Source organism: Stegostoma tigrinum, chromosome 28 (assembly GCF_030684315.1).
Source record: "Stegostoma tigrinum isolate sSteTig4 chromosome 28, sSteTig4.hap1, whole genome shotgun sequence".
NCBI classification, from domain to species: domain Eukaryota; kingdom Metazoa; phylum Chordata; class Chondrichthyes; order Orectolobiformes; family Stegostomatidae; genus Stegostoma; species Stegostoma tigrinum.
This window is the reverse complement of record NC_081381.1, coordinates 45183345-45201013: the sequence shown is the minus strand read 5'-3', so window position 1 is coordinate 45201013 and position 17669 is coordinate 45183345. Positions and strand designations below refer to the sequence as shown.

Genomic DNA, 17669 nt, shown 5'->3' with positions numbered 1-17669 from the left:
CATGTATTCATCCTGCTCTTCCAGGGACCATGGGCATGATTAACCTGTGTCAAAGCAAAACACAAGTCTCGCTGGACCACACTTCACATTATGGATCTGGGTTACATTATCAATGGATTCCACTTCCTAAATCACATGTCATACAAGTGTGGTTTAATTTTTTACTAACTGCTGACCTCAGGGATTTCACTCCATTGGAGCTTCTCATACTTAAATTTTCCCAACATTTTACAAATGATCCATTGATACAACATTTTGAGGAAAGGGCTCCATATATAAAAGCCTTCATCTATTGGCATAGTTCGTTGGAGAGTGAGCTTAATTAACCAGGCTGCTCATATTAGGCTAGATTTTAGCATACAAAATCTACCATTAACTCAGAGAAATTTACTAGGTTGTAAATTTGAAACAGTTCATTTGGAAGGACAGGGGAAGAGATGTTTGGTTTACAGGAAATTTATCAGGAGTCCTCCACCAACCTACTCAATTCCAGCCAAATTAACAAATAAGAGCTTTGTCCACTTTGGAATCTGCACTGATCAAGATTGGGAGCTCACTCACTCGGTCGCAGGTGATTTGCTCCAAGATCTGAAACAAGATTGCACATCGATCAATGTTTGATCGATCAATAAGTTGCGAGATCAATTGATTGGAGCTTTTAAACGGCTTTACCGTGGGCTAATGTGGTGCAGTGGTAATGTTGTTACCTCTAATCAAGAGGTCCAGGTTCAAGTCCCACCTACTCCAGAGGTGCTGAATAACATTTTCTGAACAGGTTGATAAGAAAGTGTCTTCAAATTGTGTTGCCATGATTTCTGTAAATCCTAGTCACTGATGCAAAAAAATTTTAAAAATCAGGGGCTTCTCAAGTCCATAAAAATTAGGTGCATTCAGCCTATCCACTCTGTTCCAATGAAACCACAGCTAATCTGATAATCCTCAATTCCACTTTCCTGCCCTCTCCCCATTATCCTTCATTCCTGGATTGTTTAAAAATGTCTATGTCGGTCTTGAATATACGTTTCAACCTGGCCCCTGTAGCCCTCTGCAGTAAAGATTCACCCCCATCAGAGAAGAAATTCTTTCTCATTTCTGTTTAAAAAGTGGGGCCCCTGATTCTGAGTTTATGTCCTCAGGTGCCAGACTGAACAAATGTCACCAGAACATGTTCTGTAACATTAAAGGATTTGGGAGCTCTGCAATGTAGTTCTGTCAAATTCTGCCCGTTGTAGTAATCCTTGGTCCCCATTCTAATCAGGAGGCAAGGGTAAGCTTCTCTGAGCAGTTGCAACCTTGAGATTTCTTTGGCTGGAAAATTGAGTGAGATTGTCCTTGCCTGGTCCTCTGTTGAACCATTCTGAATTGATAGCCTTGAGTAAAACCACCACTTCTAGAACAAAATTGAAGATGCTGGAAATCTAAACTAAAAACAGAAAATGCTGGAGAAACTCAGCAGGTCTGGCAGTGTCTGTGTAGAGAGAAACAGAGTTAAGCCTTCCGAGACCAATATAATTCTGTCTTGGTGCTCAAGTTGCTGTTAACATGACATGCTAGGGAAGCAAGTTATAAAGAATGACATTTTTACTGTCCTAAATAACTTACTAAAAGGCTTGCAACTAACCCTGCTCCTATTTCTAGCTACAACTGCATGCAACTAATGTTTGGAACAGTTAAATATGACCTAAAAAGATTTTTTTTTAAAAGAATGAGGGGGGAATCTTACAGAAGCACATAAAACTAGGATAGGAATATGCAAGAAAGAAGCAGGAAAGTTGTTTTAAGTGGTGGGTGAAACTAGAACTGGGGGACATAGCCTCAAAATAAGAGGAGCAGATTTAGGACCAAGTTGATGAGGAATTTCTTCGCCCAAAGGGTTGTGAATCTGTGGAATTCCCTGCCACGTGAAGCAGTTGAGGCTACCCTCACTGAACGTTTTTATGACAAGTAGTTTCTTCACTGTTCAAAAATCGAAGGGTTATGGTGAGCAGGTGGGCAAGGAGAGCTCAGTCCATGAAAAGATCAATCATGATTTTGTTAAATGGTGGTGCAGGCTTGACTACTCCTAGTTTCAAGATGTTGTCGTAAGAAATAAGTCCGCTAAAGTATTTTTAATCTCAGAATGTTGGCTTCTGCAGCCCAAAGATTTCATACAAAAGAAAGAATTCATCACAAGTATAATGTGGGAAAATGTGAATTTATTCTGAAGTCAGAGTGTACTTGAAACCTTCATTCTGTTCTTCTCTCCACTGATGCTGACAGACCTACTGAGCTTTTCTAGTACCTTCTGTTTTTGTTACTTCTAGAATTAGGTTGTGGTCTATAAGCTATGGAAGCAATGATTGCATGAGGACCTTAAATGCATGATCGCCACCAGTTGGGAGTAATGAAAACTACACAATACTTGACTTCAATCAATTGAAAGTTAAAAAGAAATAAGCTGGATTGATGACATAGGAGATCAATACTTGCTAAAAGCAAACAAAACTCCACAGAGTTTTAGTAAGCAGCAAGAGTGAGCCATATTTTCTTTCATTTGCTAAGTTTAGCAGAGTTAACTCAAAGAGATGCAGTTTGGCTTCATTCTAGCATCTTAAAATATGGCTGCTGAGAGAGTATGCGAATTTAATAATAAAAAACTGAAAACGCCGGAGAAACTCGGCAGGTCTTTCAGCATCTGTGAAGAGAAAGCAGAGTCAGCGTTTCCAGTCCATTGATCCTAGTTCAGAACTGCACTTTCATTTCAGATCTCCAGCATCTGCAGTTCTTTGTTTTTGGTTTATGTGAATTTAATCTGGTTTTAATTCTTTAGATCCTAGGAAGCCTGGAAATCAGATGGGAAAATAACAAATCTTTTCTATTCAAGAAAGAAAGGGAAAGAAAGCAGGAGCTGACAGACCAGTTAGGCAAGATCTAAGAAGTGGAGTGCCACTACCATCAGTGTTGAGGTCTCAATGATTTACGATCAACAGTAACAGCATGGACTAAGGGATCCAATGTACAATTGCTCAACTTGTTGATGACACATAGGTAAGTAAGGAAGTAATTTATAAAGGTGACACCAAAAAGTATATGAATATCTGAAGTGAGGAGGCAGTTTCTTGGTAGATGAGAAAATATAAACTTGCGCACTTTGGCAAGAAGAACGGAAAGCGGCCTTACTGTTTAAATGGAGTCACATCAAGATACAGTGGGATTTCGATGCCCAGGTACACGAATCACAGTAAGTTAACATACAAGTAATCAGGAAGGTCAACAGGATATTGGCATTGCTTGCAAGGGGAATGAAACAATAAAAATAGATTCTTTTACTACAGTTGCATAGAGCATTGGTGAAATCAAATCTGTAAGTACAATTTTAATCTCCATATTTAGGAAAAGGGCATAATCACATTTTGAACAATTCAGGGAAGGTTCATTTGACTGATGGAATAATCTGGAAATATTGGACTTTACAGCTTGTTCTGTATTCACTGGGGTTTAGAAGACCTTTCGAAATATAAATAACATGAGGGGAACCTGAGTGTTCATGAGAGGATGTTTCCTTTTCTAGGAGGAACTGAAACTAGAACTAGAGGGCATAGTTCAATAATGAGGTGGTGCCCCCTTTAAAATGGAGACGAGGAGCAATATCTTCTTATGGAGGGTCATATGCCATTGAAATTCTCTTCCTCAGGGATCAGTGGAGGCTGGGTCATTGAATAGTTTCAATGCAGTTACAGAGATAGATTCTAAGAAGGGAGTTGATGAGCATCAGGGTGAGCAAGAAATGGGGTGGAGGCCACATAAATTCAGCCATGATCTTACTGAGAGGCAGGACAGGCTCAAATGCTGAATGGCCTATCACTGCTTCGGATTAGTATGCTTGGATGTAAATATAACCTGCTATTCTCCACTTTATTCTGGTCAGTTTTTCATCTCTAAGGTCAGAGATGCAGGGAAATATACCCCTATTTAACCTAACAGTTTGAACCTGTTTGAAATGACATAGGCAATGCTTCACTTATTCAAAAAAAGTTAAGTCTCTATAGTCTTACCAAATTATAGGGCTAATCTCTCATTAGAGAGCGAGGTAGAGGTTTAACCTGAGGGTAACCATACCTCAGACAAGGGAGAGGTTGAGAAGGACAATCTTTCATGGTAGCCTCAGCCAGTGCAGAAATCGAACCCACACTGTTGGTGACACACTTCATTACAAACCAGCCAGCTAGCCAACTAAACTAACCAACATCCTTATCTTCTCATAGATAATTGACAGATAAGAAATAAACAGTTGTGAAATCCCAGAAGACTGCCTTCTCTATAACGGGTTCTAGTGGAAGATCTCAAACCAGAAACATTTAGTTACTTTCTCTCTCCACAGATACTGCCAGACAGGCAGACTATCTTGAGCATTTTCTGCTTCCATTTCAGATTTGCAGGATGTGCAGTATTTTGGTTTTTGTGGGCGCTGGGGAGAGCATCCGGTTGATGTGTTACCACAAGATTAAGTGGCACAGAGCCTGAAGAGATTTTCATTATCCACCTTACATTCTCTTTGCATGAATACAGGGCCATGCACTACATAAACTGACACAGGGAGAACAAGAAAAGTTAAAAAATTGTTTCTTTGGGGTGATAATTTCAAAAAAATCATTAATTCAAAATATATTTGCTTTATAATCTGTACTCAGTGCTGCATTCAAGATTTTATTTCAAACATTACACACAGCAATATGTAATATTATTAGGTTTCATTAACTTTTTGGCAATGCAAACATTTGTCAAAACGGTATTGAGGATGTATGGAAATGACTGATATTAAGAGAAACAAATTGAACCAGTTGTTGAGTCCAGACTCATCCAAAATCAGAATAGTTAACAGATTTGAACTTCAGATCTTTTTTCACCTTAGGATTTTCACCTTGGAGGTTCTTACTTGCACACACTGTAAATCTGAACACATAAATGCAGCTAATTGACTTCTGGATTTAATTGGTCTAAGGGACATGGAGTATGCAATGCAACAAGACAAACACGCAAACAAAATGAATGACGTATAATCCTTCGGCAGGTAAATCACAAGCAGTCTACTAAAAACAACCTAGATACATGTGGAGGTAAAATTTGATGCCCATTTTCTTTGGGCACAGTCAATCAGTATTTGAACCAAAAAGAGACTAATTTGTGGAATTCAATAAATTACTACAGCAGACGGGTTTCTGTACAGATTATTGCAGAACAAATGAAAGGAAACCAAGTGTATTGCTTGTATCGAGGTAGTTACTTGCACCTCATTGATGTTTGAAATGAGTTACATTTACTTTTGCAAACTACATTGCATAATACCTTCAAAACTTCTGATAAATGTTTGTACACTGTTTTATACAGTAAGTGCAAAAGAATCTTGAAAACCTCTAAGTGAATTTCCATCTTATATTTAAACAACTAGGATTCTCATGCACAAAACCAGCTATTAGATGGAAATGTCTTCATGCCTTTTATGTTGAGTGAACTCTGAATGCCAGCAGAGAAGATCATCAATCTGGGATAATTTTTATTGGTATGGCTAGGCGACCCAGAGTTATATAGAGTGGTAGGTCCTTGTTTTTGCGATGTGAGTTGGAAGAGTGTCGTTGCTCTCCTCGCAGTACTCGCAGGATGTCTAGAGCAGTTGCCTTCTTTGTCTTTCTCCTTCTACCCTCTGCTAGTTTCCTTCTGGGGGCATTATTGTCATCACAGTTTCGAGTCTGTGATCCACTCATTGCTTGACTTTCAGGTCTTTTCTGGGCAGACGCAATTGCTGGGAGTGGTGTGCTAAGTGTCAACAGGGTCTCTGCCTTTTCAGGAAACTTCCTGGCAAACACCAATTTTGGCAGTTCTCTCACTGTGCCCACAGGTTTAGGCTGTGCTGTCACTTCAGACAATGTAGTAGCCCTTGATTTAACCAATGTCTTTTTTGTCCCGTGGATGGATGTATTAGTACTATTTGTTGATGGTGGGCTTTTGATTTTATGCTTTTGAGATCTAACTCTATTCTGTGTTGCTGTCACTGAGGGTTTTACGGTTGTAGTAAGGAGTTTCGTTGTTCCTTTTCTACCATGTTTTGCTTTAACTTGAGTTTGTGTTGATGTTTTTGTACCAGGTTTCGATTTATGCTCAGACTGCCCAGTTCCATTTTTACCAGGTTTGGTTTTACTTTTAGACTTGGCAACGGTTTTATTACCAGAGTTTATTTTACCCTTGATCCTAACTGGGATCGTTGCATTATTTACCATGTCTATGTAACTAGGTTTTACTTTCGTTCTCAATGCTGGTAAGTGTGATTTTGTGGGTTTCTCCAGCACAGCTGTGGGAATGGGCTGGGTTGTCAATGTCTTGGGCTCTATGGTGACCACAGTTATGTTGGAATACAGTGTGGTAGGTGAGGCTAGTTCAAGGGATACTGCAGGCATAATTGTTACTGCAGCTATAGCTGTTGTGGGGATCTGTTTAACAGCAGCTTGGTCTTTACCAAACACAGCTGAATTTTTATGCCCATTACTTTTAATAGACACTCTAACTTTCTTCTTCACCTGGACTTTGCTTGTAGATCGCAGAGGAGCAGCTGTGGATCTGACATATCTTTGTACAGCTGTGAGAGAGGCAATGGTGGCAGCTGCTTTTCTGTGAAAGCGCGATATTTTGCTCTTCATTCTGCTTGGTGTGGGGAGACTGGGTTTTTTAACAGAAGGTCTTTTGGAAACAAAACTTGAGGTTTTGTTGTTGTGGTTTCCATCAGATGTTGGCTTCACTTTTAATTTAGTTCTGGTGTGTTTTGTCAATGGCTTTGCAGGAGGACTAGTGGTGGCTACAATGGGGTCTGGTTGATCACTGTTGGTGAGCGAAATCCTCCTTTTCTTTAGCTCAGAGATCTCCTCAGCCAACGCTGCAAAACCATCAATAAGAATCTCCAGCCTTACTTGCAAAGCAGTCAACTTGTCATCAACATCTGTATACTTCCACTGCAAGTCAGAGATCAGTTTGTCTTTGGGAGGGGCTGACAACATATGGGTGAGGTTCTTCAACTGCAAGCTTAAGTTGTCTTGCCTTTTCTGTAAATGTTTCAAGCCATCTTTAAGGTCCAAACCTGTGTCCTCTAACATGGTTAGCCTTCTGTTGAAGCCAATTAGAGATGTTTTCATCAGGTGCCTGAGATTATATCTCCTCCGTTTTGTGGTGGTCTTGGCTGGCAGAATTGTTGGCACAGTAACTGCAGCTGTGCTGGAAGCATTGCCTGAAGTTTCTGCTAAACCAGTGGAGTTACTGGGCATATGTTTCCTGCTCAGACCAGGTTCTGTAACATTGCTAGTCAAATTTCTGAAACCATTCTTCTCACATTCACCTGGAATCAGCTCCTCTTGGGACTCCAGCTTTACCGTCTGAATCCCAACTTTGCAGAATTCTGTTAGATTTCTTCTTAAAGGATTAAAAGGTCTTGGTCAGCAAACAAAAACACCTTTTCCTTTTTTAAAGAAAAATTTACATTGAATATGATTATTTGGCCTCAGATTGACAGCTAGTTGGTTAGTTTAGGTTGGTTTCATTTTAGACTTTTTGTTTTGGACTATTTTACTGAAGCACAAAGACTGTGTGCTGAAGGCTCTATTGCTCACAACAATAGGCTTATTTCAGCCTAGTAGATTTTCTCATGTATGTACAGTACTTGTGTGTCAGTGTGGAAAGGCTTTATGCAACAAACTGCAAGGTTTGCAAGCCCTGACCAACAAATAGCCAACATGGTACCCCCACGTTAGTGCACAGGTTAGTTAGCAGTAGAAGCGTAGCAGAAGAGCTAGATTAGGCAGTGATTAAAGCAAAGGTCCCAAGTCTAGCCTGTACATGAAGGTCAATTATTATCCTTGCACCAAAGTCTGTATTCACTTGCACCTCATCTCAGTACAATCCTCAAAAAGGAAAATAACTCGCAGTCCAGAAGCAAATTCTCACCCTGAACTTTACTGTAGATGTCATAAGTTGGAAAGCAAACTGAGCTCTTTGTCAGAAAGTGCAACACTTAAAAGGCAGCAAACCTGGTCAAACAGCACAAATTACACACTCATGACCTGGAATTAAAAGGAAGTACCATCCTAACATTGAGAGAATGGGGGCCTCAAGGTTTCCCAACATTCAACATTGAACTGAGTGACTTTCTGAGCCATTTTAGATGGCAGTAAATGACAGCTCCATTGCTATGAGTCATGTGCAAAGAAAACTAGTAGGGATGGCAGATTGTCCTCCATTAAGAAACATGTACAGACCCCTAGTTTTTATGATAAACAATGATAAAATTATGGTTAGTTTCCTATTCCAGGTTTGTTTAACTGAATTTGAATTCCACCTACTGCCATGAGGGGATTTGAACTTGTTCCCCTGCATTAGCCTGGGCCACAGGATTACTAGTTCAATGATATTATCAGTATGCCACTGACAGTAGAGCTGGCCATCCAATTTGAATAGAAATTACTTCAAAAGTGAATCATTGCAGTGAGCTTAAGCAATTCAACGGATATGATCAGCTTACATGGTCTAAATGGAAACTGCCTGAACATTCTCCTGTTACCTGCTGCATAATAACTGAGGTCTTCAAGAGAGAGCCCATTTTCTAGATGATTTAGGTGAAGCTAAATTAACAAATTGGAGATGCCAGCTGTGGCAAGGATTAAACTGACAATAAAGGGTCAAGAACAAAAGGAGTCTGTTAATAGTGCAAACAAGTCAAGTTCTGTTCAGTGGTTCAAATTATCTCCTCAGCGCAGGACAGCTGTAAAGTACGTTTTCATTTCACACGGTGTAAAAACCTCTGAGAAAACACCCCAGGCACAGCAGTAAAACCAAATCGGAAACATACATTACACAGCTGGATGCAATAACGGCAGAGCTAGAGTATTCAAATGATGAGTTACAATCGATGGAATTCGTCTTTTTATTATTTGACCGCACAGAACCACAGAACTGTTACACAGCAGATGGTGGCTGTTTGGCCTGTTGGGTCTGCACTGACTCTCTGAATAAGCATTACAGGTCAGTGCCATTCTCCTGACTCCCCCCCCCCCACCCCCCCCCGACAAACACTCTGCATTTTATTTCTAATGAAATAATTATCTCGTGCCCACTTTAGTGTCAGCTGAACCTGATTCTACCCCATTTCCACAGTGTTCCAGACCCTATCTGAATCCTTTCGCTTATGATTCTTTTATGAGAGAGAACAGTTTCTCATGTCTGTTGTATCCAGCCCCCTTATACTTTTGAAGAGTTCTGTTAGATCTCCTCTTAGCCTTCTTCCTTCCAACTTCTCCAATCCTTATTTGCAACTGAAATTTTTCACCCCTGGACTTGAAAAGAAATTCCTGAATTTCACAAATGACTTTTACAGCGATTTGTGGGAACACTTCACTCAGATCAGCAAATGAAACGATGAAATTATTTTTTGAAAAATGAAACTTTATCTAATGAAATATGAAGAAAAATGAAATTTCTTCCACTACCCAATGAAGTGTGCCAATTAATTATTGTGGAAAAATGGGAAGATGCCAACAGAAGGTGGCACAACGGCTCAGTGGTTAGCACTGCTACCTCACAGAACCAGCGACCCAGATTCAAATCCACTCTCGGGCAACTCTTTATGTGGAGCTTGCACATTCTCCCAGCTTCTACATGGGTTTCCTCCGGGTGCTCTGGTTTCCTCCCACAGTTCAAAGATGTACAGGCTAGGTGGATTGGCCATGCTAAATTGCCCATAGTGCTCAGTGATACCGAGATTAGGTAGCTAACAGGGGGATGGGTTCATGTGGACTTGTTGGGCCAAAGGGTCTGCTTCCACACTGTAGAGACTCTATGATTTCCAGATGGTAAGACAATGGAACACTATGTACCTAGTGTCAGCAGATAGATCAGAATAAGTAGGAACCTACAGTAGGAACTCAATTCTTGCTGAGCCATTCCACTGACATATTATAGGAAGGGTGTCCTGCAGTAGGTTGACTTGAGGGCTGCACAATTTGGGGGTGCAGGGGCACAATTTCAAAGTCGCCCAAGAGGATAATCATTCTGGAATTGAGTAATTGAAATGGAGCCACTCTGGGATCTCTCCACTTAGGTATGAAGCAGGCCAGCCGAACAGGAGAGCCTGGAGACCACGACGTGCAGGTTAAACATCCACAGGAAAATGTTTATCCCCAGCAAAAAATTTCAAGTTCACTGCAGGTTTGTCATTTTTGAATTTTTTGAGGAAACTTCCCTCAAATCTTTCCTCCACCTTTTTAAAAACAACTTGTTCTATCAAATGCTCAAACACTGTTTCCACATTGAGATGTAGGGTTGACTTCAATCGCAACAGCACCACACCAATGCTACTTTTTTTTGCCCACAGATATCTCCACTTTGCCTAGTGAGGTGCCTCAGCTATATGCATAGAATAAGCATGATAATCAAAACTTGCCGGGGGGGGGAGCACTCTCTCCTGCGAGCAGTAGGTCAAGGGTTCAAGTCTAAATCTGGAGTCTTGAGCACTTAATCATGGCTGACAATTTTAGCTTATTATTGAGAGTGCCACAGGGTCAGATATGCCATCAATCAGGTGGGGCATTAACCTGAGGCCATGCCCAACTCCTCAGGTTGACATCTACTAATGCAAAGCTGGAAGACGAAAATCCTTCAGTAGTTAATCCTGCAAACACGTCCAGTTACACAATAACAACTCAGCACCACCGGTTTACAGAGGACAATTAAACTGAGGGAATTCCGGTGTATTGCAATTTTTAAGCTCAACAAATCAAAACTCATTGCTGCACCTACAAAATTACATAGCTGCAAAGAACAATTCTACAGTGCAGAAGAAAATTAGAAGAGGCACACAAAACCTCTGTAAAAGTAATCCCCAATTAGACTACTGCACCTAAATCTGAGCACCATACTGCAGGATGAATGCAAAGTCCTTCGAGAGGGTGAGGGGAGGAGATTTACTGGAATAGCAATTATGTAGATAAACAACATCAACTTATGTTGTTCTCCTAAAGCAAGGTAGAGGTGTTGAAATTCACAAAGGAGTCAATAGAGTAACTAAAGAGAAACTTCTTACATTAGCAGGAGGATTGGTAATCAGATAGACACAACAGAAGTACTAAAAAGAACCAGAGGAAGAAGATGAAGATTTTTTTTTAAACATTATGATCTGGAATACATTGTCTGAAAGAGTAGTGGAAGCAGAATTCAATCACAACTGAAAATAGATAAATACTTGAAAGGGAAAAGAGTTGCAGGCCTATTACAGAGGAATGGAACCAAGCAGATGGCTCTTTCATGATGGGCTGAATGGCCCATTTGTGTTCTATATGATTCTAAATCTAGAAGTTCTTATTAAGTTGAGGAATCTAATTTGAGGAAGTGAATATGCCATAACATTAGAATGAATGATAATCATCCCCAAATTGTTGCATACCTATTTGGCAACTCAACTCCAACCTCAGAATGCCTACAGCCAATGTAAATGCTCTACTTCCTTTTTCAGTTATCTTCTGGTTATTCTCAGTGAGACTACCAGTACCACACCCTTTTTTTTACAACAGGTCTCTCCGTATATGCAAGCTAACTGACACTTTACCAAACTACTTGATAAAGGATTACATTTGGCAGAGCTGGGGAAATTCTGCTCGCCACTTTGGTCTGAGCATGAACTCAAGAGGGAAAAATACTTCCGATCCAACAAACATACAGTTCCAGAATGTAAGTATGCTTATAAAACACATCAGTGAATTGAGTTGCTCTTAATTGTCACGTGAATTGCTGTGATATACATGGAAGTTCGTCAGTGGAAGGGAACAGCTGAGGGCGACCCCCCTTTTGACATGCCAGCAAAACATCGACCAAAAATGAGATTAAACAGGTAGGTGGAGTTCTTCCAAGCTCTCTCAGCGGCTGTTTAATGGGATTACGTAATATGCCTGGTGTCAGTGCGACAAAGCAATGGAAATTTCCCTTTTGCCTGTTCATGTGTTTTAGGTGGAACTGGTAACATGGACAGCAAAATCAAATAAACATCAAAGGAAAATAATTAGCACTACTGTTTTGGAGACAGATGCAGACTAACTGGATTGCGGGATTGGAGCAGATTGTGGCATTGCAAGAGACAGTGTGGGATGGATATATTCAACCATAAAGACAAATCTCATCAGACACTCAACTGTTGCTTTCAACTCAGTAGATGATGAACCATCATTTGGAAGGCCATTAAAGCTTTGTTTTATTGCATTGTCCTACCAATGATCAAATACTTCAGTACTCACATTATTTATTGCTTACAATTAAACTTAATTCATACCCAGTCTGAAGAATAAAAGCTATACTCTTGAAATCGTGTCAAACCAAGTAGCAGATACATATCTTACTTCCCATGAATCAATGTTTGACATTGTGAAAGGACCATAAGAGACAAAAATGTACAGTAATCACCATCACTACAGTAAGCTGTCAGTACAGGCACAGAGAGATCAAGCCACCAAGAAGCACCTGAAGATCATCAACCTGCATCTACATAGGAGCCCCATAACACAAAGCACCAACTTCCAACTGAGTCATGCAAAGCTCTAAGGCTTTTCCACAGTAAGTAAGGCTCAACGTATCTTGTTACAATTAGCCCCTTTTACAGAAGCTGAAAGTCTGTTGGTCAAAAGGAAGCAGCAGCCTGCAGAGGCTGACAAAGAATCTGTTAACGATCAGACACTGGCTTCCATAGCGGCCCGAAGGAATTCCGTTTTCCTTCTAAAAACCAAACAGATTTGGCAATGAACCCAAAACATGTCCAATGGTGATAATGGATGACAACAGGGAATTTCCGAATGGCTGTTAAAATCAGCTTAACAGCCAGCCATTCTACCTTCCAGCTTCTGCCTCAAACAGTGAGGTATTAATTGAGTGACTAGTCCAATAAGGTTTACAATTTAAATCTTGGCTTCTCCCTAGACTCCAGACATATAGCATGCAGAAGATCCTGTCTTGGTGGGGATTTATTTCTGTAAAAAAATGCTTTTGATCTACTGCGCTACATTACCGGTCAGTGATCATATGCTTCATGTCAACGACACTCAATAATCCAAGAGCAGTGGCAACTGAAGAGCACAGACAATTTCAAATGGTTATATTAAGGGTATCTTGTATGACTGGTTTATTGTCTGCACAAAATTACATTATGCTTTCAGCTCATTTCAGTAGTTGATAACTTCTTTATGTTATTCTCCTGCATGCTCAGTCTAGTGTATAGTGTTTGGGAGAAGCTACATGTGAGTTATCTGCCTTCAACAGAGGCGTGTGGTGTCATTATCCTGACAAAAAATGGAGTGCTGCCTTGGAAAGATTTTCAATGTTACTTTGCTTTCTTCACTGGAAGTTATCGGTGGCAGCAGTGACACACTGCACAAAGGGGTTTCACTGTGAACTCATCCTGAGTCACCGTAGCCACCATGAAATGAACCAATCTCATGCTCACTGGGCTGCACATTCAGGCAAAAGGGTCCGCCATCCCTTCTCTGTCGGAGTTGGGTGAACCAGGACAGTCTTACAGTGTGTTGAATCAACACTGATCGACTCTTCGAAAAGACATTTTATGATTTTGATGCTGATATTCATAACAAAGAAAGCAGGTTTCTATTGAAAATCCAAAAGTAGCTCTTTGCTTTTTAAATTAAATCCCACATTCAGTTAGCTCCTCGTAGTTAGAGAACTGCTGGTGAAAATGCAAGGAGCCCGCTGTTGAGTCAGGGATTCCTGTTATATCAATTCAGTTAAATCAAACCCTTTCACTGGAGCTTGAGACTTCTCTGGACAGTAACTAGATTGTATACGTTAGTCCAGGTTTAGGTATTTTACTTGCGGCATTTAGTAAACAACACTAACTAAATAGAAACATATCTTGGTACAAAAGGTCCGATGAAGGGATCAGGACATCTGAATCGATGTTGTTTCTTGGAAATGACACCACACTGAAGCAACTCTGTCTGGATTAAGTAAGTGGGCCTTTGGGTTAATTAACTGGAGTACCCACACAGGAAGTAATAACATACAGTAAAAATGGCTATGATAAACCAAGGCACAGGAGTGTCTTGGTGAACTGTACCTTTCGCAGTTTCTGCCTTCATAACCGCTAGGGCAATGATCACAAGTTGCTTGTCCGTCTGCACCCAGGAAACAAGTCGAGGAGAACCTGAGTGGACAATTAAAGCATTGAAAATAGACATAAGCCAACCACCGACCCTTTCTAGATCCCTGAAATTAATTTCTGCACCAGCTACTTAAGCTTGGTGATACAAATGACAAATTACAGAGCCATACTGCACAGAAACAAGCTCTTCAGTCCAACTCGTCCATGCTGACCAGGTTTCCTAAACTGAACCAGTCCCATCTGCCTGCATTTGGCCCATATCCCTCTAAATCTGTCCTATCCATGTACCTGTACAAACATCTTTTAAATGTTGTAATTGTAAACACCTCTACCATTTCCTCTGGCAGCTTGTTCCACATATGCACTATCCTCTGTATGAAAAAGTTGCTCCTCAGGTCCCTTTTGAATCTTTCTACTCTCACCTTAAACATATGCCTTCCAGTTTTGGACTTCCCTACCCGTATTTGAAAAACAATTTAAACATGCCAATTTTTTTTTTCTGTGCTCTTTTACAAAGATTTGTCACAACTCATTTAACAACCTAAAAGTCTGTCCCAGCAACAAGATCATTGGTTGATCATGAGTCAAAAATAACGTGCAATTCAGTTTATGGTAAGCACACGGCAGCTCAATGACCGAGCTTGGAGTAATTTTTGTTTTGGATTGAAAGCAACATACTGGGTGTTATTCACAGGTGGATTCAACACACCTACTAAAAATACTGCTCTTAATAAAACTGCACTATGTCACCACCATATACATCGGTGAGGTTTTGCGTTATAAAGACAGGTTGGAAAAAATAAACAATTGCACGGTAAAACACTTTTAAAAACATTGCAAGACCATTTCTCAAGAAGGGTCTTGACCCGAAATATCAGCTTTCCTGCTCGGCCTGCTGTGTTCATCCAGCTCTACGCCTTGCTATCTCTAGCATTGTAAAACACTGCCTGGTTTCAGCAAAATATTATACTTCTAGCAACATTCACTCCGAGTCAGGACATACGGCAGAGTTTGTTCTACTATAATAGATGCTGCCTCAGGTGATCTACCATCGAGAGGACACCACAGAAACAGACCTTTCAGTCTAAATGGTCAATGTCAGTGTTTGTGCTTCATTTGAGACGCTTTCCATTCCTCTTCGTCAAATACCATCAGTATCTCCTTCTACTCCATTCTCCTCATGTGTTTACTTCGCATCCCCTTTGTATTTACTTTTTTCATCTCAACTATTTCTTGTTTGAGTCATGAAGTCTACATTCTAATCACTCTGCAGTTAAACACATTTCTCCTCAATTCTAGAGTGGATTTCTTCCTCTTAGACTGGGTTTCAACGCCTCTACATATGGAAGCATCTTTGTTATTCTTACCTTATCAAGCCCTTTCATGTTCTTAAAGGCCTTGATTAGGTTTCCTGCTAGGCACTTGTTTTTCCAAAGAAAACCTCTAATTTTTCTTTCTCTCCCTGTGATCTTTTCTTAAAAATCAAATCTTAAACTGACAAGTCAATGTAGTCTATGCAACCCAATTAAAAAACTTGTGTGGAATGCTGCTACTTCATTGTGGGTGGAAGAAAGCAGAATGTTTAGCATTCATGATCATCTTCAACAAAATGCAAATCATTTTATCTTCTGAAATAAAAGGCAACTGATGAATACCTGGGAAGCTTGGCTTGAAGGAACAGAATGGTTACCAGCAATGGGAGAATAATGAGCAATGACACCAGAACAGGGCTAGTCTCAGAGCAGGAGTGTGCCCCACGTTCATAAATATCATTCCAAGACACAAAGAAGAGACAGCTGCTTAAGCTGTTCTCCCAAATTGCATAGTTAATTATTAACAATTGCTTACGAAGGTTGAATATCAAATTATTGCAGCATTTTTTTTTGCAAGCTGGGGTGTCACATTGGTCCGGTGGCTAGCAACAATGCCTCAAAGCACCACAGACCCGAGTTCAATTCCAGCCTCAGGCGACTGTGTGGAGTTCGAATTTTCTGCCAATGTCTTTAGGTTTCCTCTGGGTGCTCCGGTCTCCTCCCACAGTCCAAAGATGTGCAGGTTAGGTGGATTGGTTATGCTAAATTGCCCGCAGTGTCCAGGGTGGGAAATGTTGTGATAGAGCAGGGGTTAGGTCTGGGTGGGATGCTCTTCAGAGGGTTGGTGTGGGCTCGATGGGCCGAATGACCTGTCGGGATTCCGTAATTCTATGAACAGTTGCATTTACATTAAATAATAGTGGACTTCTAATAAAATCTCTGAAAGGGAAAGGGTCCAAGTGTTTTTCTTAATAGATGGCATTCTTCTTACAATGCAAATTGTAGCAAAGTATGTTTTAGTTTCCAAAACAAAAAGAGGAAACTCACTGATTTGAGGGAGTGGTTCCTGGACAAGGGCAAGGCTTACAGTCATTTGGAGTTCCACCTCTGGCATTGCCATAGAAACCAGACTCACATCGTTCACACCGGAGGCCCTTGGTGTCGTGTTGGCACTTCTGTAGTCACATAAGAGAAAGGAAGGTTAAATTTCAGCTGCTAACATCCAGGGTCAGAGCACAAAATACAAAAGAAAATAAAAATCTGCGACAATTCAGACAATGCATGCAACACAGGGCAGCATGGATTCCCAAACAAATGGTGATTTGCAAATGCACTCTTTCTCGACACAAAACTATCTGCATAAGACAAGGGAAGACGTATCAAGATGGCAACTGGGTTTTGAAACAGGATGCTAATTTTCACTGATGCCTTACCCTAATGCTGACCAACAGCAGATTCGATATTGTAATACGAGCCATTATAGGATGGCAGATTGAAAGTGAAAATCTAATGTAGCTTAAATCAATATCAATTGTAGTATTTAATCAATTCTCAAAACTGGTACATTGATATTGATCTTCAATGAACCGCAGCCCCGATAAAAGGTCTGAAAATGTAAGGGTATCTCCTTAATTCACACTGGTCTCCTATGGTATAACATTATCACAATTACCGCAGTTATTTGGCACTTTCTTAAAAACGATCAGTTCTACTGCCTATAGTACAGTCTTCCTCCTTCCCAAACCAAATACATCACCAACAGAGAACATCCTACGTGACCGAGATCCCTATCACATCTGAGGAACTACCAGACTGCAAGCTTTTAAACACTGATTTATGCTCCTAAGGCCGACCAAGCCTGTTTGGGGATTATTTCCCTCAATGCAAAAGGGGACAGGTACCTTCAGTAGAAAGTATGTAGTATAAATATCATTCCCGCTTCATCAATTACAAAACCACTTAATGATTTAGAATGTAAAAAAAATTTGCAAATTCTTTTCAAACACGACTTTAATGACACCAGTTTTGGGGCCATTTAGAAACAGAAAAGTAGATGATAATCTTCTCTGTAGCATTCATAACTCAAGACAGCACTCCATGCAAAGCAAGTTTCATCAAGGGTAGCATGTCAAATCAGAGCTATTCATTAGCTGTACTATGGTGGTACACCTCCGCCGCACTGAGCA

The 17669-nt window shown here is 40.4% G+C and overlaps 1 protein-coding gene across 10 annotated transcripts in view; it reads right to left on the bottom strand.

Annotated features, from left to right (window-relative positions):
- The window catches only part of hspg2 (heparan sulfate proteoglycan 2), a 486508-nt gene that overhangs the window by 234184 nt on the left and 234655 nt on the right, over positions 1-17669 (bottom strand). For all 10 annotated transcript variants that reach the window (XM_059655629.1, XM_059655631.1, XM_059655630.1 and 7 more), the window contains 2 exons: positions 16531-16658; positions 14126-14212 (listed from right to left, as the gene is read on the bottom strand). In XM_059655629.1, the coding sequence (XP_059511612.1) occupies positions 14126-14212; positions 16531-16658 (215 nt within the window). The remainder of the gene's footprint in view (positions 1-14125; positions 14213-16530; positions 16659-17669) is intronic.